The 25,262-nt window shown below is 53.6% G+C and overlaps 2 protein-coding genes across 3 annotated transcripts in view; one reads left to right on the top strand and one right to left on the bottom strand.

Annotated features, from left to right (window-relative positions):
* The window catches only part of MPP2 (MAGUK p55 scaffold protein 2), a 27,875-nt gene extending 17,228 nt beyond the window's left edge, over window positions 1-10,647 (bottom strand). Inside the window, exons 1-4 of one of the 2 annotated variants that reach the window (XM_055335291.1) lie at window positions 10,591-10,647; window positions 9,010-9,073; window positions 7,839-7,902; window positions 2,779-2,897 (exon numbers count right to left, since the gene is read on the bottom strand). In XM_055335291.1, the coding sequence (XP_055191266.1) occupies window positions 2,779-2,897; window positions 7,839-7,869 (150 nt within the window). In that variant the 5' untranslated portion in view covers window positions 7,870-7,902; window positions 9,010-9,073; window positions 10,591-10,647. Of the gene's footprint in view, window positions 1-2,778; window positions 2,898-7,838; window positions 7,903-9,009; window positions 9,108-10,590 lie in introns of those variants that run through there. The other variant, XM_055335300.1, reaches the window with a different exon arrangement.
* Window positions 10,279-25,262, top strand: LOC129510286 (uncharacterized). The gene is made up of 6 exons (XM_055326319.1): window positions 10,279-10,332; window positions 22,558-22,824; window positions 22,927-23,108; window positions 23,234-23,407; window positions 24,070-24,208; window positions 25,218-25,262. The coding sequence occupies exons 1-5, from the start codon at window positions 10,279-10,281 to the stop codon at window positions 24,206-24,208; spliced, it is 816 nt and encodes a 271-aa protein (XP_055182294.1). The 3' UTR covers window positions 25,218-25,262.

Here is a 25,262-nt window from a genome sequence, read left to right as displayed (position 1 = left end):
ATCATAGGGGTGGATTATTTACACCTAAGTACATCTGTAGGTGAGATGGGCAAACATTCAGGGGGTAGGACATCATCAACCCCAAGCCAGCAGTCACCTGCGGGGAGAGAAAGCAGCGAGTGTGAGACAAAGAGAGTCACTAGCTGCATCATACTACTTCTGTCTTACAAAGAAATAGCAAGGGGCGTCTGGGTGGCTCAGTCGGTTGGGCCGCTGCCTTTGGCTCAGGTTGTGATCCCAGGGTCCTGGGATCAGGCTCTCTATTTGATGGGCAGCCTGCTTTTCCATCTCCACTGCTTGTTCTCTCTCTCTTTCAATTAAATAAATAAAATCTTCTAAAAAACAAAACAAAAACCCAAAGAAATAGCAAGAACGTAAGACAATATGGCCAGCATTTCATCCTGGAGATGACACTCAGAGGACTGGTAGGCTTTCTCCTATACTCTTTGTACTCATTCATTAAGCAAACATTCAGTGGACACCTACTGTGTGTGAGGCACTGTTCTAGGCCCTGAGCACACCCCTGCCCTTGAAGAGCTGCTCAGATTCTCTTTGTTTGAAACATGCATGATTCCTTGTGTTTATGTTTAATACATGAATATGGTCCTTGACCACTGAATGAAAAGCACTCTCCCTTTCTCCAATCCTCTCCCCCAAGTCTGCTTGTTTCCCTCCCCAGAACATTCCACTCTCACCCTCCGTGGTTAGCAACCTCCCCAAGCTTCAGCCATTCCACAGATGAAACGTTCCAGATGACGAGGCTGTGTCTCCAGGACACGGTGTCCCCTCTGGTGCGGCCTGGCCCCTCTCCTGGTCCCCCTCCACACTCTATGACAGAGCCAGCCACAGCTGTCCTGTGACCCAGTCCCCATCCCTACCCTGTGGAAAAGCTGCCACCTGACTGTACCACCCTCTCCCGCTGCCTCATCACCGTCACCGCCAACTTCCTGGTCACCCCACCACCATTCCCTGGGACCCTGGGCCCCGCCTCGGTCTTCTCCCACCCCAATGCCCACTGTACCCTAGGTCCAACACCATCCCACATGCAAACCTTCCATTTCTGGGCCTCTTTAACATCACTGACCTCCCAGTCCACTACAGCCACACCCTAAATTGTCACATCACCCCCGCCCCAGAGCTGTCCTCCTTGGAAACCTCCCATCTCCCTCTCTCTGACCTCTGACTTCTCTTCCAGCTATCCACTCTCTCCCCAGACATTCTGTGACCTCAGGGAGCCCCCAGGCCTTCACCTCCATTTTTGCCCTGCCTCTCTGTCTTCTCCTGACACCCCCCAAACCCCCCAGCCTGGGCCCCAGAGGTGATGCTCTGAGCTGCTCCCTCTCCCCTGTCTCCATCACACCTTCCCCTGCATCTCAGCCTCCACAGCCCACACCCAGCATAAGACTTGGCCCAAAGCCACTTCCTTTACTCCCAGCATCCAGGGACTGAATCACCCCACCCCAGAAAGTCACACACCTGCCACGGACCATCTGGGGCCCTGTCCATCCTGCTCCCTGGCTTTGGTGGGGTCCCTCTCCTCTCCTTTCAGCAATTAGTTGAATCTTCATTTCCAAATGGTCCTGCTCAACCTTGATCCCCAATTTCCAGCAGACAACTGGCCCCTTCTCTGGAAAAATCTGAGTAAATAGACATGATTCCCTACAACTCCGTTGCCTCCATCCCAGGGGAGGGGGCAACTTTCTACCCCACCCTTACTCCCCCAACCCCACCCCGAGCCCTGGGTGGCACCAGCCTTTTACTTCCCCTGTGCAGAATCCTGGGTGCCTTGCTACCCCCATCCTTCACCTTCCACACCCATACCCCAAGCACTGCCAATTCACTTCCTAAATACTTCTTTCATCCTCCCCTCCTGTTGCCACCGGTCTAGTTCAGAGTCATCCCTAACTCTGGTCTTTCCAGCTCCAGCCATGACCCTCCAACCATCCTCCATGTGCTGCCAGAGGGATGCTCCTAAAACACTATATCATCACACCCCTGCTTAAAACCCACAAAAGGCTCCATGTCATTCACAGGACATCACAGGATGAGCCCCAAGCCCTCAGCACAGCCCCCAGTGCCCTCCACAACCTGTCAGCATCTCTGCAGCTTACATTCTCTATCTCGTACCTGAAGCTCCAGCCTAACACCAACATTTTCAGTCCTCCACATACTTCTGGCTCTTTCTCACCTCTGTTTCTGCTCAAGCTCTTCCTTTGGCCCCAAATGCCCTCTCCCTCCTCCTCAGTATTCCAGATTCAGCTCAAGTAGCCCTTCTTCCAGGAAGCCTTTCCTGGCTACCCCAGGCCAGGTTAGGCATCTGGCCTTTATATTCCCAAAATGCCTACTGCATCTGCCTCTATCATGGCCATTACCAAATTGTTTCATAACTTTCTCTTGTGAGTTTCTCCCCCACCCGATGCGTGGCAGGTGATCTTAAAAAGACATCTGCACAAAATGCCCAAAGGTAGAAGGACAGGCAGGACAAACTGTGTATTAGAGATTCCAATGCACAGGCATGCCCACCCCTCACCAGTAACACCCTTCACAAGCTGGCAGGCACACCCATCCACAGGGGCATGTCCACACTCTCACCAGCCAGGCATGGGACAGCCCGCCACCTGCAGTCATACACATTCATCACCTGGGCATGGATATTCATGGAGAGCCCTTCTACAGGTCTTCTGTGCCACCTGCCCCACTTCCAGGCACCCTATGGCCAACACCCCATAAACTCCCTAGGCACAGTGCCCTTATGCCCACCTCCCTGGAACACTATACCTTGGCCAGGGATCTTACTATGGGACTTTCCATAATGCCTCGAAGGAAGATCAGGTCCAGTTCTGCAGCTCCTGTAGCATTGGGGAGGGACCCCAGGTTGTCCAGAACTTGCTGCATGGCTGGGGAGAAGGGGCAGACAGTGAGACACAGGTACCAGCTGGGCACAGGAGACCAAAACACAGCATAGCAACCCCACCCTCCTACCCTGTGTCCCACAGAAGACAGTCCCTCTCCGGCAGCACTGCCCCCCTGTGCAGCACAGGCACTCCAGGCCCCTGTCTAGGGGTGAAGGAGGAGGGCAGTTTCCTTGGCCTATTCTCTAGGCCCTAGGTAATGCCTGGGCAGGTGGGAGGCTCTAGGAAGCAGGAAATGGACTCCGAGGTGGGGAGCAGTTGTCAGGTTCTAGGTTCTACCCTGAACCAGAGAACTATAGATGCCTCAAGCAACCTCTAGATGGGCTGAAGTCTCAGGATTCAGCCCCCTGCATCTAAAGGGCTAAGGGATAAGAGAGACAGTACTTGGAGCGTGTACCTGAGTATAGGCCCAGAGTCAAGCAAGCGGCCATGAAGGAGGCTAGAGCCTATGACAGTAAAAAGCATAACTAATTCTGTGTGATTTTTCAAAAGTCAGGGTTCCCCAATGGCCTCAGTCTTTCTGTCCTGTAAAATGGGTGGGTGGAACTGAATAGTGTCTACAGGCCCTTCAGCTCTGACAGACTGACCTATTATCATTGAGAAGTTAATATAGATCATAGGAAGCCAAAGTTGCAGCCCAGAATATTGACAGGAGCTGGGGATATAGGCACCCTGGAGTACTGTGGGCACCAAAGGGCAGACGTTAGTCTAAGTCAACCCAGGGATCAGCAAACCCTCAGCCAGCCATGGGACATAACCAAGTACATGAGATCACCTGACACTGGGCCACAGCAATGGCTGCTGAGATCTGAGGTAGGGGTTGTTTTTACCCACCCACGGAGGTGGGAGGTCCTGGCTGTGGCAGGTTCTACAGGGAGGAAAGGAGGAGCAGAGTGTGCCCAGCTGGGGGCAGAGATGGGCAGGGGTTATCATTACTCTGCCACCCAGCCACCCACGCCTGTATCTACATAACAGCACTCAAGCCGTGGAGGGTGGTGGGATGGATACAGTCCCTGGTTCCCTCTCACCACTCTTGTCAGAACCCCCTCCTCCAGGGAGGAATAGGAATGGAGAAGAGGGGCCACTGAAACTAGAGAGGCAGACATGGCTCAGGGACCCTCTCTTCCCCTCTTCCTCCTCTCCACCTTCTCCAGAAACAACATCAAACCCACCCTCTAGACCCCTCCTGCCCAGGCCTGGGTTTGATATTGATCAGACACCTGCAAGGCCCTTAGAGGCCTCGGAAAAAAGCCAGCGCAGGGACCCTTCCCACTCCGCCAGGGTGTCTAGGATCCACCCTCCCCAGCCATCCTCACCTGCAGACTCACGAACCTGTCAGCCCTGAAGGAGGACAGAGCCGGGGGCGTCAGTGCCTTCTGCCCAGGCCGGCTCCCTTAGGCTTCGGGAGGTCCGCTCCCGGGGCACCCTCTCCGGACGCCCAAACCCCGAGGTAGGAGGACGGATGAAGGGGCCAGCTTCCCCCCAGCCTCCCCGCCCCGCCTTTCCCTACCTTCCCTCTGGAGATCGGCCTCCTCCGAAGAGCCCAGGGATACACCCTCCAAGGAGGCCTCGCTGCCCGGGCTGCCCGCCATGGCTGCCCCCCACCCCCGGCTCGGGGGCTCCCGGAGTAGCCTCCACGCAGCGGTCGCAGCAGCCCCAGCCCGCGGGGGGCAGCGCTCGAGGAGGCGGGACTCGGGGAGCGCCCTCTGCAGGATCAGCCAATAGCAAGGCTCGGTCTCCCTGACCGCCTCGCTGATTGGCCAGAGCCCCGCCGGGCGCCGCGCGGCGGGGAGGGGGCGGTACAAGGGCGGAGAGTGGGGCGGTGGGAGAGTCCCGGTCCTCGCGGCGCCTGGTCCCCGACCCCACCGCACCCCGTGTTGGCACCAGCGGGAGTGAGGAGGGGCGGCTGCGGGGAGGTTTGTGGAGCAGGGGGGTAACTCTGCTGCCCCTTCGGAACCGCGGCGGGTGCTCAGAGACCCTCCTCTCACAGCCCAGCTGCGGGGAAACCGGGGCGGGGTGGGGATTTGGCCCCAGCTCGTTCCCGCCCCCCTCTTCTGGAAGCCTCTCCCCTAATACACACGTGCCACTTCCTCCTCCTGCCCGCAGACCTCCACTCTATGTTCCTTCTCCAGGCCCCGTTTCCTTTACGATGACCCCCTTAGGATCAAAGGAAGCGCCCAAGAATGACTCTCCGAGCTCTGTCCGGAGCTGGGACACCCTTGTGGCCTGGGGCAAATACCTCAAGCCCCAAATGCCTCCCCCTAACTGCTAGCCGTGGGGGGCCGAGATGGGCGGGCAGGGAGGAAAAGGAGGGGTAGGGAGGGACACCCCCCTGGGCTGGGAGGGAGTGCCTCACAGTCTGACCCCACATCTCAGCAGCCGCCCCTCCCCTCCCCACCTCTCCTTAGCTCCTCCCCTTAGGTTAGGGACCTTGCCCGGTGGGCAGGTCGGGCATCTTGGAAGGGAAAATGTATAGGTGCATTCTTGCAGCAGGGACATGGGTGGGCAGGAGCAAAGGACTTGGCAGTTAGCCCAACCCAGTGTCTCCATTCCTCTGATACCCTTTACCCATGAGGACACCGCCAGCTGCTGCAGCCACCAGACAGCCATTCCCAGAGGAGTGGCACCAGGTCGGAACGCACCCCTGGTTGCCATGGCAGCAGGAGGGATTACACACCAGGACGTTAACCCAGGGATGCAAGAGAAATTTAAAGGGACAGCTCCACCTCAAAACAGTCCACATCCCAGCCTTGATTCCAAGAAAAGAGGAAGTGGACTAAAGAGGGAAGAGAGTGTAGAGCTATAGGTCTGGAGACTCAAGAGGCAAGTTCTCTGAACTTGCTGATGCCATAGCCCACATATTTCCCAACTCATCCCCAACCCTCAGGAAAGGGGCCCTCGACTTACTAGAAGTAAAGTTGGGTCTTTCTGCAAGAATACATTCACACCATCTCCCCATCACAATGCGGTGGTTCGTGTTGATCCATAGGGAAGGGAACTGTTAGCTTTTACTCTGCAGATCCCAAAGCTGGAATCTCCCCGGGAAGTGAGTGGGGAGAGGGAGGGTGAACCCTGACCCCAGAGGCGGTAGCACAGCTGTCTGGCCTGTAGGAAGCCGAAATGGCCACCAAATGAGAAGCAGCAGACCCATCATTAGATTTCTGAGGCTAAGAGCCAATCTAGACTAGGGTGGGCAGAGAGGGCCACCTGCAGGAAGGGCCAAGAGACTCATAGCCTTTGGGTCACACATCATCCCTTTATAGAAGAGGAAACTCAGGATCCAAGAGGTTAAGCTGCTTGTTCCTGTCCTCCTTCCGTTGGATGCAAGAAGGCAGAAGTAGCCATGGCATAACACCCAGGAGATCAGGGGCCCCAGGAGTCCTCAGAGGAAGCAGGCCTATACCCTCGTTCCTGGACTCCACTCCCTGCCTGATCCCCACTGCACCCATCAAGTGGCCTGCAGCAGAGAAGTCAAATTCTCTTCCCTCTACACCCCTGCCAGGCACTATTAATGGGTTTACTGGATAGCCCCAGATTGAGAGGCCCTTAATCAGAGGCTCAGAGATGGGTTTAATTAACCCCTAAGCAGCTTACAGTGGGGCCCAGGCAGACTGGAGCAGCAGAAGAGCCCAGGGAGTCAGCAGGCTGGACACAAGATGGGGATGCTGAGCCCTCTAAGGCCATCAAAGCTGGGGGACATTACTACAGTTCCTCTACTACATGGAGAAAAGGCCTTTCTTGGGGGATGAGGATGTCACAGTGTAGGGTCTGGCCCATTTAGAGTAGCTTTCACTTTCCTGTTTCACTTTCTCAGACAGGAGAGTCATTCTAACTAAATTGGCAGACCTGGAGCATCTTGCAGAGGCAGCAGCAGTGCCCAGAGCAAAGGAAGGGGCCAAACACGGGCAGGAGGCATCCAGGCAGGGCAATGTCAGATGATTCAGAGCTCAACCAGAGTGGATCGCAGCATTAGGGCTCCTAGCCTCTAGCATAGGGAACTTCACCAAGAAAGTCCCCAAATGCACACCAGGGCCCATGAACCCCCAGATTGGAATGCAGATTTTGAGCACAGAAGCATTTGTCTATAGTGAGGACCCCCAGCTCTACCAGATTCTCAAAAGGGGATCCAGGACCAAGAAAAGTTAAGAACACTTCTCTTGTCCAATCATCTTACCTTACAGATGGGAACACCTAGGTCCTAAAAAGGACTCAAGGTCACGGGCTAATTGAGTTAATAACCCAGCTGCACAGCACAGTAACTGTTAATACTCCAATTATAGGAATATCCTTTCCCCATCATAGACTTACAGTTTCATATCCACCTCTTTATAGAAGAGGAAACACAGGTTCCAAAGGGTTAAGTAATTTGCTCCTGAGACTTCCTAGCTCATCTGGGTGACCTGCTCCTTGCCTAAGACCTCCCACAGAAGCAAATCCAGGCTTCCTGAACTAGCATTCTCCGAATGCAGCTTCTTGCACCCCAGCGAGCACACACACACACACACACACCTCAATCTCCCAAACATGTTGCTTTACTCCACCCATCTGGTGGCCACAGCATGGTGGACGTCTCAGCCCCAGGCTATTCTGCTACAGTCCTTCCACCCCCAAGCCATCTTCCAAAGGCCAGGTCCTAAGGGCCACCTCACCAACCAGCCTGGCCCCAGGACACTGCCCCCCCCCCAAGCAATACTGTGGATCATCTCTGGGGCATTGCATGCCCCTGTCCTCCATGGAGGTGAGTTGTGCTGTGTCTCCAGGCCCAACCTGGAACAGGTGCAGCCGGGCCATAGAAGCTGCTCAAAGGAAAGGCTGAGTGGCAGGATGGAGCAGCCATGTCTGAATTGCTACTATCCGCCCCCTCAAGTCCCTGCCCAGCACTCTCCAAACTACTGATACAAACTGACATCCTCAGCCCCTTCTTACCAGACTCAGAGTTGGTGGCAGCAACTGGCATGGTGAGGTCTGCAAGGGCTCTGAAATGTGTCTCCTGGAGAAGGGGAGAGAAAAGAATGAGAAAGCACAATGGCAAAGCAATGCAGAAGGAATTAGGAAGGGCCTCTCCTCAGGATCAGGGCACTCCCCAGAGACTGCATGATGCCACAGTCCTGGGAAGCAGGAAGAGCAGGTATTCCATGCCCATTTCTCCAAGGAGGAGGAGCTGGAGGATCAGAGAGGTTAATTGCTTTGCTCAAGGTCACAGAGCTAATAAAGGGAGCTACATCGAAAATCCAGGTTTTATTACTCTTTTATTATTTTTTAAGGTATGTATCTTTTTTAATATTTATTTATTTATTTATTTATTTATTTATTTATTTATTTATGATAGACATAGAGGGGGGGGCAGAGACAGGCAGAGGGAGAAGCAGGGAGCCCGATGTGGGACTCGATCCTGGGACTCCAGGATTACACCCTGGGCCGAAGGCAGGAGCTAAACCGCTGAGCCACCCAGGGATCCCCGGTTTTATGACTCTTTTTAAAAAATTGTGTTTCTGCCTGCTGTTTGTCCTTTATTTATTTTGGGGGTGGTAAGAGTCCAGAACTTGAGTCAAAGCAGGAAAGATGGGCATTCTTAGACTGTAAGCTCCATGAAGTCATGAACTGCATCTGTTTTATTTTGCTTCTGGATCCCAAACCTAGCCACTGTAGATGCTCAACAAACACTCATCTGGCTGGCTGACAGAAATGAAGTCATACTTTCCCGAGGCCTCTCTGACTTCCTCTTTCTCCCTTTGCCCCTTCTCAGTCCAGAGCTGGGACAAGGAAACAGGGTGCTCCCTATTCTCCAGGGGAGGGTGCAGGGGAGACCCCACTACCCTTCTTCCCTTTGCCTTCCTGGGAACTTACTGCGGGAGAAAACCCTAATTCCCAGTTACCATGACAACAAGAGGCAGTGGCTCACAGCAGGGGTAGGGGAGAAGAGGAAAGCAGCTGGCAGTGCCCACTTTAGGACTGAATGCCTGCTGGGCCCTGGGGGTAGGAAGCCACAACTTCACCTCCCCCTAAAAAAAGGATTCTTCACAGAGGGACCATCACCAGGTTTTGATAAAACCCTCTCTAGTTCCATCCCTTCCACCCTCAGGCCAGAGCTGGTCACCTGAGCTCACGTAGCAGAAATTACAAAGGTCTGAAGATGACTCCCCTTCTTCCTGGATCTTCCCCTAAAGACACGGAAGAAAGGAGTTTTCAGGGAAAAGAAAGGCATCCCCTGTCGGGCTAGCACCCAGGCTGGGAGAAATGCCCAGGATCTACTGTGCCAGCCAGTGCCCCTGTGCCACCCCCTGCTGTCCCTATTCCTTCCCTCCTCCCTCATCCAAGGTCCTGACCACCTGAAACCTGGAGCTGTTCTCCCTGACAGTCAGTTACTGGCAGAGGGACTCCTGACATCCTCCTTCCTTAGAGACTGGAAGGTGAGAAGAGGCTGGGAGGATCCTGTCCCCTGGAGTCTTGCCCAGCCTGCCTGGGTTTTTCTCTGGGTAATCAGTTCCCACAGCATCGGCTAGCTCTTCCCCACCCCCACCCCAGCCTCTGGGAGGGCGGGGCCTGGCTTGTGCCCACATGAGAACAGCAGTGCCAGGCAAGCCAGTCTGGCTGTGGGCCAAGGTCCGGGGCCCAGGCTTCTGGGAACGGCCACCTCGGCTTCCAAAAGCCTGGGCCTCGGGTGTCCTCTCACCCCTACCTCCAGACTATCCACACCACCCAGGTTCAGTAGGTGATGCGGCCCCGGCGCGAAAGGGGGAGGTTTCCTGCAACCTCCCACCCACCCACCCCTCCACTAATAAGCATACAAAGAGGTCTTGGAGAGAAAGGTCTGACAAAGGCGCTTTGAAGACCCACCGGTCAAGGGGAGGGGTAGACAGACTGAGGGACTGGGGTCTAGAGACGTGCGGACCCGCACGCACCCCACCATCGGAGAGCCCCCGGCCCCACGAGCCGGGCCCTAACTGGCTGCGCGCTAGGACCTGGGGGAAGGGGGGCGTGTTGCGAGCCATCAAAGAAGGCTCTTTGCGAGCGCGCCCGCGGGAGACCGGGGGGATGAGGTCACTGAATGGATGCCCCCCGCTCCCGTCCTCACTCTCCCCGCCCCCACCCCTTAGTTGACCTAACTTTCTGACCCCGGCTCCTCGCTCCTGGCACCGATCCCCTCTCAGGTCTCCAAACCGTAACCCTAGTCCCCGACCACGACCCGCCCCCCCCCTACAGCCAGGGAGGAGAAAGAAGCAGCGCTCCCCTCTTCCCAAGACCCCCTCCCGGGGAAGGTTAAGGTGTTGGCATCCCAAGGGGGTCGCGGGGGGCCACTGGGACCCGTGCAACCTCTGTCTCGCGCCCCCAACCCCGGAAGCGCGAACAGCGCGGTTCTTACGTAATGCCGGGCCCCGAAGTCCCCCGAATGCGCACAGCCCCCGAAGAGGCCTCGCGGGTCCCGGAGCCCCGCGCAGCTCGCCGGCGTGGAGCCCTAACCGCGCGGGCCAGCAGCCAGAAGCAGCGGGCTCTGATTTCTCTCTAGGAGCCCGGGAGGAAGGAGGGAGGCCGGCGGCGGAGAGGGAGGGGACCAGGCTGAGCGAAGGGGCCCGGGGAGACCCGACCCAGGGAACCGGACCCCAGGTGCTGTGCCAGGACGAAGAGGAAACAAGGGCCCTGGGGGTGGGCGCTGGCCCGGGAGTCGGGGGGCGCTTACCTGCGCCCGGGGTAGCCCCCGGCTCCGTGCGGCTCCAGCGCAGCCCGGCGCTCCGCGTTTATTGCTTGTCAATCGCTACCCCGGCTCTTAAAGCGGCGAGGCCTCCTCTGCGCGAGGGGGCGGAGACCGGAGCCCAGAGGAAGGGAGGGGGCTCTGGCTGTCGCGGGAAAAGCCGGAGAAAGTAGCCTTTCCGTGCAGGTGGAGGGCAGGCGGGGAGGTGGTGGTTTGGAAGAAACCGCACAGCCCAAGATCCCCCCGCTCGCTTTCCACTCGGGGCTAGCACGGGCTTGGACTTGTTCCCACTAGCGGCCCTCGGCGCCCCGCGATCCCTTAAAAGGGCGATGGTGAAAGATCGCGCCGCTCCCTTCTCTCAGCTTAGAGCCGCCTTTCAATTCCGGGCGTGCTTCACCTTCCCCCGTTATCCTGTTTCCCAATTGGGAAAAGGAACAGGAGGAGTTTAGGGAGATCCCCAAGGCGCCAGAGATCCATCCCCACAGAGTCTTAGACTCAGCGGCAGCTTCCAAGGACTCGGATGGTGGATAGCTGGATTCCGGGTCTCTAGAAGAATTTGCAAAGACGAGGAAACGTCTTTGAGAGGGAGTTCCAGATCTTTTTTTTTAAAAAGGTTTTATTTATTTATTCATGAGAGACACACAGAGGCAGAGATATAGGCAGAGGGAGAAGCAGGCTCCCGGCAAGGAGCAGGAGGAGGGACTCGATCCCAGGACTCCAGGATCACCACCCAAACCAAGGCAAACGCTTAACCACTGAGCTACCCAGGCATCCGCAGATCGTATTTTAAGTCTAGACGGGAGAGCTGGTCCATACCCCTGTCTACAGAATACAGAAAGAAGTAATTTGCTATCCTTCCTCTGAGTTCCATTTCAAGAAATAGTGTTAAACCCACTTAGGTGTCTGCCTTCATCCAGCTTCCTCCAGCTCCACCACAGACCTGCTTGTGAAAGACAGTGTGGATACTTGAAGGGTCAGCCTGGAGACCACCCTTCGGCTCAGACAGCCTAGCATATGGGGCCAGCTGCAATACTTCTCTGACCTCAGTGTCCCCCACCCCCTTTGATTGCCTTCCAGAACATGCAGAGATTATTCTTCTTTCTTGCTAGCTAGGCTCCTAAAACCAGAAATGGATCCCGGTGCCTGGCTGGCTCAGTCAGTGAAGCCTGATGCTCTTGATCTCAGGGTTGTGAGATTGAGTCCCACTTTGGGTGTAGAGATTACTTAAAAATAAAATATTTGTTTTTATTATATTTAGGTAGGCTCCATGCCCAACACGAGGTCTTGAACTCGTGACCCTGAGACCAAGAGTAGCATGCTCTAAAGCCAGGCATCCCCCAAAGAAAATCTTTTTAAAAACGAAAGAAAGAGAGAGAGAAATGGACTGCATCCTGACATTTGCTTAGAAATCTCAGAAATGGGTTTGACTTGGGAATCCAGCCAGGAAGCGGGGGACTGACTGATTCCAAAGACCACAAGAGACTCAGTTCACCTCTGAGTTCTGGAAGGCATAAATTTGGCCATATAAATACAGGTGAAAGCATAAAACCAGACCAAACTGCTGAAAGGCCTGACATTTCCCTGCTCTCTCCCCTTACTGAGGGAGGAGAAGAAAGTTAGTGACCCCAGATGGTGGAGAATGGAATTGCAGGTTTCTGTTTCCAATCCAAGACTTGGGGGAGCACACTGTGTCCAACCTCCTCAGCCCTCAAACTGGAAGATCCTCCTAATCCAACTCAGAAAAAAAGTCTCCTTTCTATTATGAAGGCTACCCTCCATTGTCACCTGTTCACCTCAGCTAATTGCTGAGAATCATTCAGCTAATTGCATTTGGTTGGGAAGGGGAAGAGTCTTGAATCCTTCTGAAATATGAATTACCTCTTTTCAATCAGACAACTATTATGCCATAGCAACCCAGAGCAAATCTTCAACTCCATTCAGGATCCCCAAGACAAGATGGAATCCCAGATTCTGGCCCACCAGAATCCAATTTTTATTCTTACAAATTGTCTCCCCCACACACATCCCCTTGTAGTCATTCAACAAGTATCTCTCCAAAAGGGTCTTACAGAATGCCAGCCCCTCACATCTTTTCAGGACCTTACCACCGATAAATTGTTTGATTCTCCCAAGAGCCTGGTGAGGCTCTGGTGTGGGGAGAAGAATTTCTTGATGCAGAGTATCACGCTCCTCTTCTGTTTCAGACAAGGTACCAGCTTCAGTAATACTAAGATACCAGCTTTGGTGCCAGGTTCAGTAGCTCCTAATCTCCTGGAGCTCACAGTCTAGGGTGGAGGTGGGGGAGACGCTCAGTGCCAGACACAAAAAGCACTTTCTGGTGGTACAGGCGAATGTCTTAACAGAGGCGCAGTAAGTGGGCCCCAAGGAATGAGAGTGCTACTGATGGGAAATAGAGTATCTGAGAAGGGACGCAGGTTGGAGGGGTTCAAAATGCATCCCATGGCAGTTCAAGGCTGGGCGTCCTGTGGGGGCGTGGGAGTGTAGGAGAGTAGGGGAGGGGCGAAGGGGGGATAGAGTCCTCTCCCTCTGTGGTCTGTAATTAGCTCAGTCTTCCTCTCTGCCTCCTCAGATCACAAGGATGCAGAGTGTCTCTGCTTCCCCTAAAATTAAGGTTTTCCTCTGGTGGATGCTCATCCCAGGGTTTTGGGAGTCAGGACACGGAGAGAAATAAAACTCAAAGCTGCTGTTCTGAATTTCCCCGCAGATCTGGCGGTGAATAAAGCCATGTTGCACACGCGATAATGGCCAGCAGGTGCCGCCAACAGCTATCCCAAGTCTGTCTACACCCACAGGCTCTAGCCCCGACCCCTGCAACCCGCCGGTCTGGTTCTGGAAACTTTTCCTAGTGGCTATAACTCTCAATAGAAAAAAAGAAAAGAAAAAAGTTTGAAACTCTGACTGCCTGTATATGTGCGTGTGTGATGTGTGTGTCCTAGGCCAGTTACATTACCTCTCTGAGCCTCAATGTTTTCATCCGTACAATGGGAATAACTCCCTACACTTTGGCAGTGACTGCCACAATGCAAGGCACTCAGAAGGTGCTCCATAAATGCAATTGCCCTTTGGGTCTGGGTTGAACAGGCTCTAGCTGGGTGCCATCTAGGCAGTGGGTGTTTAGTCTCTGTCTCTGGACATCTGGTGTGCCCATAACTGACCTCAGGTCCTCCTGGGGTAGGCAGGGGTCCACCCCAGTGCTGCTGGATCCCCAGGTATCTGGTATGGATAGTATGTCCTCTTCCCGCTGCCCACACAACCATTAGTGGCATCTTGCCCAACCCTATCTGTGCCACGCACTTTAATCGTCTTTTTCTTCCACTGCACCTCCCCCCCAAGTTGCCAAGGGCTTTGCTGTGAACACCATATAAGGGGACCAGGAATAGGTAGCCCATCATCAGAGTGAGGATGAGCTTGCAAAAGGCAATGCAGACCCTAAGAGTGGGAGAGAGTCTTGCTAGCCACCCCAATAACCCAGTATCCATTGCTGGAGACCTTCACAAGCCAATTATGCCTTGGACTGCTCCTGTAGCCCTGGACAGGGCCAGGATGAGGGGTCAAAGGGAAGAGAGTGGAGGGAGGCTCTAGATGGTGGGAATGCATGCCCTGAGGACTGTGTGAGGCGCTTGGGTTGTTGTTTGGAGACAGAAAAAGAGAGAGACGAGTGTCCCCACTTGAACTGCTGACCTGGAAGAGGGCTGCGTGTGCGGGAGTGCCTGCACGTATGCACACACACGCACACACCCCATGCTGCTTCCCACCCCCTGTGCCCTGGGCCAAGGGAGCACTTGTAGAGTGGGTTGGAGCGGAGACAGAAGGGACAGGGACAGAGGCTGTGGAGAGCATTAGGGCAGCTTGCTGGGTGACTTCAGGCAAGTCCTTTGGCCTGGGTTGAGTAATATCCACTTTACAGACTCCATATAATCAGGAGGGGATGACCCATATAAAACTGCTTTGTGAACCATGGCGGGGAGCTGGGTTACCCAGGCCATGTCCCCTTCCCAGGAATGCAGGGAGGTCCCAGTCCCAGAGCCATTCTCTGTCCCTCCCCCCCACACACACACAGCAATAGCTTCCCCCCTCCTCAACAGCCATGCTTGGTGCCAACTGCTCAGCTTCAAGCCTTCCCACCAGAATCTTCTGCTGCCCTCCGCTCTGAGATTCAACTGTGTTGGGCCCATGCTGCACACCTCTCCTCTCTGAGGTGTCTGAGGGTGGAGTGGGGGACCTTCTACACATCCCACAGGGCTCTAAACCCTCTGGCTTTTCTTTTTTTTTTTTTTATAAATTAATTTTTATTGGTGTTCAATTTACCAACATACAGAATAACACCCAGTGCTCATCCCGTCAAGTGTCCTCCAGCTGCCTGCCCTGTGCTGCTGTGGGGAGCAGGTGGGCCCTGAGAGGGCGAGGAGTTCAATCATCTTTGCCTCCCACAACCACCATTGCCCTTCTCCAGGTTAGAGCCATTGGGGGAGGGGCTGCCCCCATCACCGCCATCAGTACAGAGTGCAGGAAGACTCATGGTCACCTGACACCCAGCAGACTGAGACACAGCAGACTGAGAGTGTGTGGGTCCTGTGTGGCGGGTCTCAGTGTCTATGTTGGAGGTGCGGGGAGTGGGGGACATGGTGAGTGCTCATGGTAGGAACACCCTGGACATGCCCCTCTTGGACATCCCCTGCCCCACTCAAAAATGAGCACTGAGGCTGGCAAAAAGAGGTGCTCAGGTGGCAGTGTCTATGTGCACACTAGTGTCTTTGTGATCATTTGTGTGTCTATGTGGATGTATGTACGGGTGCACAGAATGGCATGCTATATCTATGCCCATGCATGCATGTCTACACTATAGCCTGCATGGGTCTGTGTGCATGTGTGTGTGCCTGTTGTACATGTGCATGCATGTGCGTGAGCTAGGGGAGTGCTGGTTTCTGCCACTGTGGGATTCTGAGCACCCTCCCCAGTAGCCCCAACCTGCTTCTCCCATTGTGATTTTGGGACTAGGGATAGGAGATGGAGGCGGACACCTCTCAAGCACCTTGAAAGACTCACTGGGCCCCTCGCGGCCCTTCTCATGTTGACCATCTTCTTTCCTGAACCCTCCTCCACAGCCCACTGCCAATCTGTTCCTTGTCCTCTCTTTCTTCCTCTCTTATTTAATGGGATCTTAGTTCTTTAGAGGAGGGCTTGACCAGAGTGACTTAGCACCCTCCAATCCCTGATTCCTTGCCATCAAAAATTCAGTTGCCATAATTCAAGAGTCCAAATGGATTTTCTCCAAAGACTGTGCATGACTTTGAGTCCTGAAGTTCTGTTCTCTCCTAACTGAATCTTCAACCCGATGATACTCTTGGAATGTGAGCTCCTATCAGCCAGCTTCTCAGCCTGAATAAACCTGAGTTCCTATGGTGGTAGCCTCCCTCTTATGCACACACGCACACATGCACACACGCACACACATATGCACACATCCTCCCCTTCCTTCCAACCTCATGGCACTGATTCCTGGAGGGCTCCCCATTCTCCTAGTTGTCCTTCCTCTCCTACTCTCTGTGCCCACAGACCTGAATCCAGTCAACTTGCTTTCTGACCTCCTGGCCCTCTAAAGAGCCTTCCTTCCTTCCTTCCTTGTTCCTTCCTTCCTTCCTTGTTCCTTCCTTCCTTCCTTCCTTCCTTCCTTCCTTCCTTCCTTCCTTCCTTCCTTTCCTTCCTTCCCTGACTTATTTGAGAGAAAGAGAGAGAGCACACAGAGGGAGAGAGATAGAGAGGGAGAAACAGACTCCCCACTGAGCAGGGAGCCTGATGCGGGGCTCAATCCTAGGACTCTGGAATCATGACCTGAGCCAAAGGCAAATGCTTAACCAACTGAGCCAGCCAAGTACTTACTTTCTTTCTTTCTTTCTTTCTTTCTTTCTTTCTTTCTTTCTTTCTTTCTCTTTCTTCTTTCTTTCTTTCTTTCTTTTTCTCTTTTTCTTTCTTTCTCTTTTTCATTATTTCTTTCTTCCTTTCAGAAAGAAAGAGAGAGAGAGAGTACAAGTGGCAGGGTGTCAGGGGTAACAGAGGGAGAGGGAGAGAGAGAATCTCAACCAAGCTCCAGTGCAAAGCCAGATGTGGGGCTGGATCTCAGGATGCTGAGATCACCACCTGAGCTGAAATCAAGAGTTGGACGCTTAACCGACTGACTGAGCCACCCAGGCACCCCAAGAGCTTCCTTTTTTTTATTCCTTCTGCCTCTCTCTACCCTTCCCCTAAACCTGGCTCACAGAGAATCTAATAGTAAAGTAGAATTTCAAAGAAACCCTAGAAATCATGGTATACAGCTCCAGGACACACAGTGGCAAACCCTCAAACCCAAAGCCTCCTCATGTTCCAGTCCAATGCTCTTCCTAGGTCACTACTTTCAGGGTCACAGCTGATACGCAAAGCCTGCTTGTCCTGAGCTGTCACGGGAAGGCCTGCCACAAGAATTCTCCTCTGACAGCGCGGATATGCCCCAGCCTCCCACTCCCTTAGCCAGCTGGCCAATGGACCCTATTCCATTCTTCCTGGGGAAAGAGGAAGGATGATATGGAGTTAGGATAAATGGGGTAGATCTTTTCTTTCCACTGTATCTGGAGCATTTGCTTGGTCAGTTCACCCCACTGTGTAATCTGCATTATTTGATCTTCCAACACCTTATTCATAATTCAGAACCTTCTCCAGCAATGTGGGCTGCCACTCTGTTCTAACCATCACCCACACTAGCGCTGCCATGTGTGAGCTCAGCCACACGCAGTTCCAGTCTCTCTGTCTGAATATATTTTTTTGATCCTCATGACAACTGGTCAAGGTGCGGAATACTATTACCCCTGGAGTACAGGGAGATTAAGCAATTCACCCCCTTGGTGTGACAATGCTAAGTGGTGGAGCTGGGATTTCACCCCAGGTTGTGTGGCCTCAGTAAATGTCGCGCCTCACTTCATAGGTACTATTTTTAGCTTTCATTTCTTCATAGATGAAGACACTAAAGGACAGAGGAGTTCAATGACTTGCCCAGGATCCCACAGCAAGCAAATGGCAGAGCTCCGCTTAGCAGGCTTTGTTAGTAAAGAAACTTGCTTCATTTTCCATAAATTATTCTCCAATCTACAAAAATATGATAACTCAAAAAAACTGCTGAACTTAAATAACATTTAAATTTGACTTAATTTGAGACAATGCATAAAATTAGCAGCACTAAGAGAAATAAGCATCTAGAAACAATTGGTAATCTTTCTAGCTGATCCTTTGCTGTTATACATCACAGCTTAGTGTAATCTTGACTTTTTAAAAGAATTTTATTTATTTATTCATGAGACACACACAGAGAGAAAGAGAGGCAGAAACATAGGCAGAGGGAGAAGCAGGCTCCCCGCAGGAAGCCTGATGAGGTACTCGAACCCATGACCCCAGGATCATGACCTGAGCCAAAGGCAGACACTCAACCACTGACCTACCCGTGCATCCCTGTAATCTTGAATTTATCTAGATTTGATTAAAATACTTCTACTAATGTGTTCTAATCTTTTATTAACTTGGCATCAGATACTGGGCTTGACAGCTTAGAGCAGCTAGCAGGGATGCCCTCATGCAAGAGCCTTCTGGCTTTCAGAAACTACCTTCCTCCTCCAGGTCAGAACACCCAGCTACTTAGCCTTGGTTTTCTCATCTGTAAAATGGGAAGTTGGGAGTTGGAACTATCTTCCTGAATCCCCTTCCAACTCTATCAAAATATGTATCCAAGGAGACAACTTCCTACTCTTTCCAACAGGGATTTCCACGAGATAGTATCTTGATAGACATTTCTTGAAATATTCATTAGTCCACTCAACAAACACCTATTCCCACTACTGTGAAGTTCTTTGAAGATAGTGACTATATCTTATTGACTACTGGGGCTCCAGCACCTAAGGCAGTGTCTGCCATGGAGTGGATGCTCAGTTACAAGGTAAAGACTCTAGGGGCGGGGCCATACAACAGTAGCTAGAAAGTTGTCCAGATGATCCCAATGCACAACCAAGGATGGGAACAGGTAAGCAATCATCATCAGATGATGGGCCTGGTGCGTAGGCAGATGAGGACTGCCAGGGAACTGGATGCAGAGAGGATCCAGGAGCCAAAGCGGTGCAGTGAGGGGACTGGGGAGGCTTTGCAGAAGAGGAATTGCCAGAATTGAGTCCCATGATTTTACAGGGCAGATGAGTAGAAGACACTCATTCCAGAGAGAAGGAAGAGCACAAGCTAAGACTGGGGTATGAAAGTGCAGAACTGTTTGGGAGGTCGGCGGAATCTAACGGGTAGAGGGTTGGACAGGTACGTCGAGGGAGGAACCTGTCCATGGGCAGGAGATGTGGGTAGAAATTCACACATCCAGAACAGGGGAATGGTAAACAGATTGTGACACATCATCATCAAGGAACAGTGCTACTCGGCAATAAAAAAGAACAAATGGCTGATACGCCTAACAATTCATAGGAATGTCAAAAACGTTATGCTGAGTGAAAGAAGTCAGACAAAAAGAACATACTGTTTGATGCCATTTATATGAAGTCTAAAACATGCAAAACTAATGTATAGAGATCAGATCAGCAGTTGTTTGGGGCCAGATGAACTGGAAAGGGGCAGGAGGGAACCAGCTGAGGTGATGGAAATGTTCTGTGTCTTGACTGTGGGGGTGGTTGCACATTTGTCAAAACTCATCCAACTGTGCACTTCAAATGGGCAAATTTTATTGTGTTCAAATTATACTTCTACAAAGTTGTTTTTGAAGGTTTTTTTTTTCTTTTTAAGTGGGCTGAGGTCAAATTGTGAAGGACCTCAAATATCATGCTAAGAAACTTGGACTTAATCCAAGAAGTAATAGAAGGCTTGTTAGTCAAAGGTTTTTCAGTTTGCTTTGGTTTGGTTTGGCTTGGTAGCAAGCAAAAATCCAATTTAAATCAGATTAAGTAAAAGAGAGAATTTTCCCTGAAGAGTCACTGGAGCAAATCACAAAATTCAAGGAAGACCTGGGGCCAGAAGCATGAATATCCTTCTCTCAGCCTTGTCTCTTGATAGCTCCATGACCTAGCTCTAGTGTTTCCCCCCACGACTGAGGACACAATGCTCAGAGAAGCAAAGCAACTTGTCCAGGACACACGGCAACAAGCAACTATGTCAAGCTTGGAACCCGGGTCAGTCTGATGCCAATGTCTATTTTTTGACCATCAGGCCTGGAGAAACAAAGATGAGTTTTCTCAAAAAGGCCCCCCGAGAGAAACAGAGCTGAGCAGATGGAGAGAGATTGGGACACAGAGCATGGCAAAGAACCCCACTTGAATCAGAAGTAGCTGAGAGGCCAAGGGATGGGGATGTGATTGAGGGGGACTCTGGATTGCAGATCGCCTGAATCCCAATGGATAGAGAGGTATGAAATTCACTGGGGGTAGCTTTCCAAGAAGATGGAAAGATCTGAGCAGTCCTGAGCTTGAATCTCAGCCACACTGGCCTTGGATAATCTCCTAACTTCTCTGAGCCTGTTTCCTCAAATGCAAAAGGAGTTAATGCCTACAAGTGTCATTAAAATTAGAGACACTGCAACAGAGTGCTTCTCCCAGTACTTGGCACCAAGCAAAGGCAGTGATTATCAGTTATTAGTATATACTTATATACTCCACAGGGCTATTATGACTGTGATAATACTTTGTGACTGTGATTACCATTATGATAATAATATTGAGTGCTTTGTGCCTCCTTTCCCAACCTGCTCACCCCATCAAGCATTTTCTCTTTTTCTGGGCAGGAAGGCGGGCAGATGTACACCCCCCCTCAGAACTTGACAGTTCCTGGAGTAAGTGAGTCCAAAAGAATGAGGGACTGAAAGCCCTCAGTGCTCTGGGTTTGTAAGGGCAGCTTGTATCCTCATAGCCAAGGCTGCAAGAAGACACATCATTGGAGCTCTTTCAGGAATGGGGTCATCAACCCTGGGCTTGGGCCTAAGAGAAATAAAAGACAGCCTGTTTGTTGGGACTTGGGGCACACTGACACCGAGATCTCTCCTCTCAACTTGTACTATGGAATTTTATCACGGGAATCTCATTTATTTTTCTTAGTGTCTTGGCTCTGTGGACATGAAGTTCTTTCTCACTTGGCTGCTGAGCCATCCCATAAACTTCGATGACATTGACATTGAATTTCTCACCCTTCCCCTAAGGGAGAAGTGAGGATGGGGGGAAGGGGTACATCCCTGAGTGGAGGAGCCCATATATGTTAATCGCTGTGTGCCAGCAGCTGTCCAAGGGCTTCAGCTACATCCTCCCACTCGATCCTTACGACAGCCCTAAGGCTATAGATGTGATCAGCTCCATTTCACAGTGAGGATGCGGAGGTCCAGGGAAGACAATGTCCCTTAATCAATGTCACACAGCCAGGAAGTGGTAAAGTCAGGATTCCTACCTAGAAGCCCCTGTTCTTCCTACTGTGTCCCTTTTGGCAGGGGGGCAGGGGGAGTGAGGATTGGCATGAAAAAGCTTCAGTTCAGATCCTACAAACTTGCCACAGAAAAGCAGCAATGTTGGGCAAGTAGAGGGGCCCTAATGACCACACAGCCAAAGCTCTGTGACCTGAAGCAGTCCAAGCCCTGAGTCCATCATTCAGGGAGCTGAGACCCACCACACTTCAGAAAGCTCTGCAGGTCTCCCATCAGGGTCTCCAAAGTAGCTAGGCAAGCTGCAAAAATCTCCAGAATGAGCAATAGGGCCTGCAATCCTAAGGCAGAAACCTTAACCTCACCCATGCCCCTGCCAGCAGGCCTGGAAACCAGAAGTAGGGGTGTTGAGCCCCCAGCTGGGTGGGAAGGGGCACCTGGTCTCTCAGCATAGCCCTCCCAACCCTAAGAATAGTCCTTGGGCAAGCCCAGCCCCCTCTCAACCCCAGAGACAGTTCCTCCCTGGGATCTGTAGACTTGATGCAACAAGTGACCCCTACTCCCCAGTGCCTCCCGCCTCTGCCACCCACACCCCTGGGCCCCCGGCACCAACTGTGCCCAGGTCAGGACAGCTGGCAGCCCATGTGCTTCCACCCCCACTTTCTCCCTGTTCCCAACTCTGGGGTTATGACACAGGGGCAGGAGGGGGCCAAGCTAGGGGTGGAGCCTTTGTGGGAAAGATGACATGGATCTGAAGGAATTTAAAGGGCCTCGGACTTCCTTGCCAGATATCCTTTTGCTGAGCTGCTCTGCACCTGCCCAGCACCATGGTAATATGTGACGGCTGAGTCGGGGACCCCTGTCAGCTACGTTCTCCAGGAGCTTGAGGATGGAAGCTGGCACCAAGGGCCCCTCCGCAGGATCACAGGCATGAAGGAGTGAGACCAGAGTAGCCCCTCCACCAATCCGAAGGCTAGAACAGCCGCCAGGCTTTCCTGTCCCTGCTTTGAGCAGTGGAGATGAGGGGATTTCCTGGTCAAGAGAGGGTTGAGGGACCAGGGGCTCTGGAGGGTGTGTATCACATGTCTGGGCATTGTAGTATGTGAGTCACGGGATGTGCCTGTGTGTCGCCAGCACAAAATTCTCTGTGCGCGGCTGGGTGCACATGTGGGGATCCCTGGGCGGGCATTCCAGTACGCAGCTGTTAGTCATTCATTTAACATGTATTACTGAGCACCTGCCAAGCGTCAGGCACTGTTCTAGGTGCTTGTGCTACACTGGTGAGCAAAACAGGCGAAGAGCCCAACTGTGACGGTGCTTCCACGGGGTGGGCGGTGGGGAGTTCCTTGGGAGAGATGAAGACAATTCTTAAAAAGCACAGAGTACAGTAAGTCAGAAGATGACCTGGAAGGGGAAAGTACAAGATGAAGGGATGGGTTGCGATTTTAAGTAGGGGTGTGAGGGCAGGACCCATTTAGGGGGTGGATCTTGAGCGGAGGCCCTGCGGCTATCTGGAGGGAGCCTTCCGGGCCGAGAACAGCACGCCTGGCATTTCTGAGGAACGGCAAGGAGGGGGGAGAGGCTCGAGTGGGGTGAGCAAGGAGTTGCGCAAGAGGTCGGTGAGGCGAGCGAGCTGCCCCGGGGGCCCACCCGACGGGGTGCTCCCGGTCCCCCCTCACCGTCCCGAGTACCCGCCGCTGTCTGTGCGCGCAGCACTGCGCATGTCCCGGTGCGCGGCATTCGGCCCCGGCAGCGGGAGGTCCCTTCAGGCCTCGCGCACCTGCGTGCGTCCCAGAGGCGGACGCGTCGCCGAGTCTCCCCGCCCGGGGCGTGTGTGGGGGGAGGGGGTCACGTGACACCCGCGCTCCGGTCTCCCCCCCCCCCAGGCGCCGGCTCTGCGCTGCGCGTGCGCACTGGCCCTGGTGTGCCTGGCGCTGCTGCTGCTGCGGCCCGGGGGAGCCCTGGGGGAGGAGCTGCAGCCGCAGCAGCCCCCCGGGCCCAGGGCGGCGGACTGGCTGTCCAACTTCGCCCACTTCAACAAGTACCTGGAGAAGCTCTTCAACAGCAGGTGGGCGGGGGGAGAGCGGGAGGGCGGGAGGACGGGCAGGGGGGTGGGGGAGGAAATGGGCATCACCGGGCACCCCACCCACCGCCCTCGCCACCCCGAGATCTGTGCAAAGACGTGTTCCCCAGCTCTAAGTCTAAGGACACCAAGAAATCTAAAAACGTTAAAAACCCCAAGAAAGCTGCCAACACCACAAGAACCCCACCAGCAAACACCACGAAACCCCTACCAGCGAATGCTACGAAACCCCCCCGACAGACCACCGGGAAACCCCAACCTCCGCCCTCCTCCCAGGGCCCCAGGTAGGAGAGCCTGGGCAGGCTGGCACCTATCAGGAGCCCCAGAACTGGGGGCGGGGGGGGCCGGACAGAGAGGAAGCCCTGGGCTGTGCGGGGTGGACACCAGGGCCCCAGGGACATCCTTCTCCAGGCAGGGCCCTGACCTCCACTTGCCTGACTCAAGTCTGCTGGCCCACCCTCCCCCTTTGTATTCTTCGGGAAGCCTTAACTCCTACCTGCTCACCTTCCTCACCACCACCTACCCCAAAACAATAAAGAGAAATATCTCCATGGCTTGGTGACTCCTGTGGGCCCTAGGCAGGAAGGGATCTGACCTTCAAGGGGAGAGGGGAGAGACCCTGGAGCTCCTACTGTGAGAGAAAAAGACCCCCCCCCCCCCCCCCCCCCCCCCCCCCCGCCGCAGGTCTCTCCTGCCTCTTTCCAGCAGCCCATCCACCTGCCCGCACTTGCAGATGTACTCCACTGGGGCGGGGGTGGGAGTGGTGGTGGTGGTGGGGGTACTCTAACCAGAGGGCCAGCAGAGGCCAGAGGAGCAGGTCCCAGTAATCTGGAAGAAGGGGCTTCAGCTAGGATCCCCTCCCACACAAGTGTCTCCACAGAGCAGGGCAGCCCTGGATGACCCAGGTGACCCAGGAACAAACAACAGTGTCTTTGCTTACCCTTAGGGGTGAAGAAAAGGTAGTCCTGCCTTTGCCTCCAGGACCCTCTCAGCCTGTCACTCCAGCAATGAGCAGAGCAGAAATGGCAGGAGCCCATCGAGGGCCTGTCCCTGAGAAGCTGGATGTGAGGATGGCACTCTCCTAGGTTGGCGGGGCGCAGGGCAGGGGGGAGGCTGGTGACTATCAGAAGACCTGGACAAGGGGGCAGAGGCAGAGGTGCTCGGCTTCAGAGGCACCTCTCACAAGCCACCTCTCACACACAAGTATGCCCTGAGCAGGATCCTAATTCCTGCCCCCTGGAAAGTGTCTACCTCTCTCCCTACTCAGAGCCTATCCCCTTAGCTGCCAGAAAATGCTGGGGCTTCAGGCTCCATCATCCAAACTCAAACTTTGCTCTCTGAAAGCGGCTCCCCTCCCAACCACTCCCTTGGGTTTGAGAATCACCCTGAGCCGTGCATCTGCCTGGTAGCTGCATCTACCCATGACTTTTAGGCCCTGGTTCCAACTCTTGGGCCATTTGCACACTCCAGGCACAGCCAGGAGTTAAGGGAAAACACGTTTATCCTTGTCTTGGAGTCAGTGTGAGGTGCTGAGCCCAGGAAAGGGGACCCTCTCATCCATCAATCCCACAAGCCCTGTCTTTTCTGGGCAGAACATGTGGGGGAGGCTGGAGAAGCCATTCCAGGAACAGAAAGGTTCTAATTCTCTCACTTCCCTCACGACCCATCCGTGCCATGACAATCCCTCATCGACAGGTGTTCCCGTCCCAGGAGAAGGGGAAAGAGATGTGTTCACTCACTCCCAATGTGTGTGTGTGTGTGTGTGTGTATGTGTGTGTGTGTCTCACACACACACACACCCTACCCATCCCCACCTGCTCAGAGTGCCCAAGAAGGGCAAGGGCTGCCGAAGACCACTGGGGCCACTTGTCCTCAGTGCAGGCTCCCTGGGGCCGGATCCGGGTCCTCACTCTTCTGGAGCTGGAGTGTGGAATCCACAGATTGGGCTCCTGGGGGTGGCCACAATTCTCACTCTGCCAGCCTCCTCCGAGAAGGCCAAACTCCCCCTGCGGCCTCCCCTGCTGCAGCTGCTCCAGTAGCCCCTACGCCCAGGACTTCATTGCCTCTCAGGCCCTATTCTCTCTAAGTTTTTAGTTCTTCAAAGATGCTTCCGTGTCATCATGGAAAGCCTGCCTTCCA

The sequence above is a fragment of the Nyctereutes procyonoides genome, unplaced genomic scaffold, assembly GCF_905146905.1.
Source record: "Nyctereutes procyonoides isolate TBG_1078 unplaced genomic scaffold, NYPRO_anot_genome, whole genome shotgun sequence".
NCBI lineage: Eukaryota > Metazoa > Chordata > Mammalia > Carnivora > Canidae > Nyctereutes > Nyctereutes procyonoides.
This window is presented reverse-complemented; position numbering and strand designations above follow the sequence as displayed.

Excerpts from the sequence above, each read along its gene's own strand:
- LOC129510286 (XM_055326319.1), top strand. The coding sequence starts at position 10,279 with ATGCCGGGCCCCGAAGTCCCCCGAATGCGCACAGCCCCCGAAGAGGCC. Across the intron at positions 22,825-22,926 it reads TTCAGGCCTCGCGCACCTGC|GCGCCGGCTCTGCGCTGCGC; the intron begins GTGCGTCCCAGA and ends CCCCCCCCCCAG. Across the intron at positions 23,408-24,069 it reads CCCTCCTCCCAGGGCCCCAG|GGGTGAAGAAAAGGTAGTCC; the intron begins GTAGGAGAGCCT and ends GCTTACCCTTAG.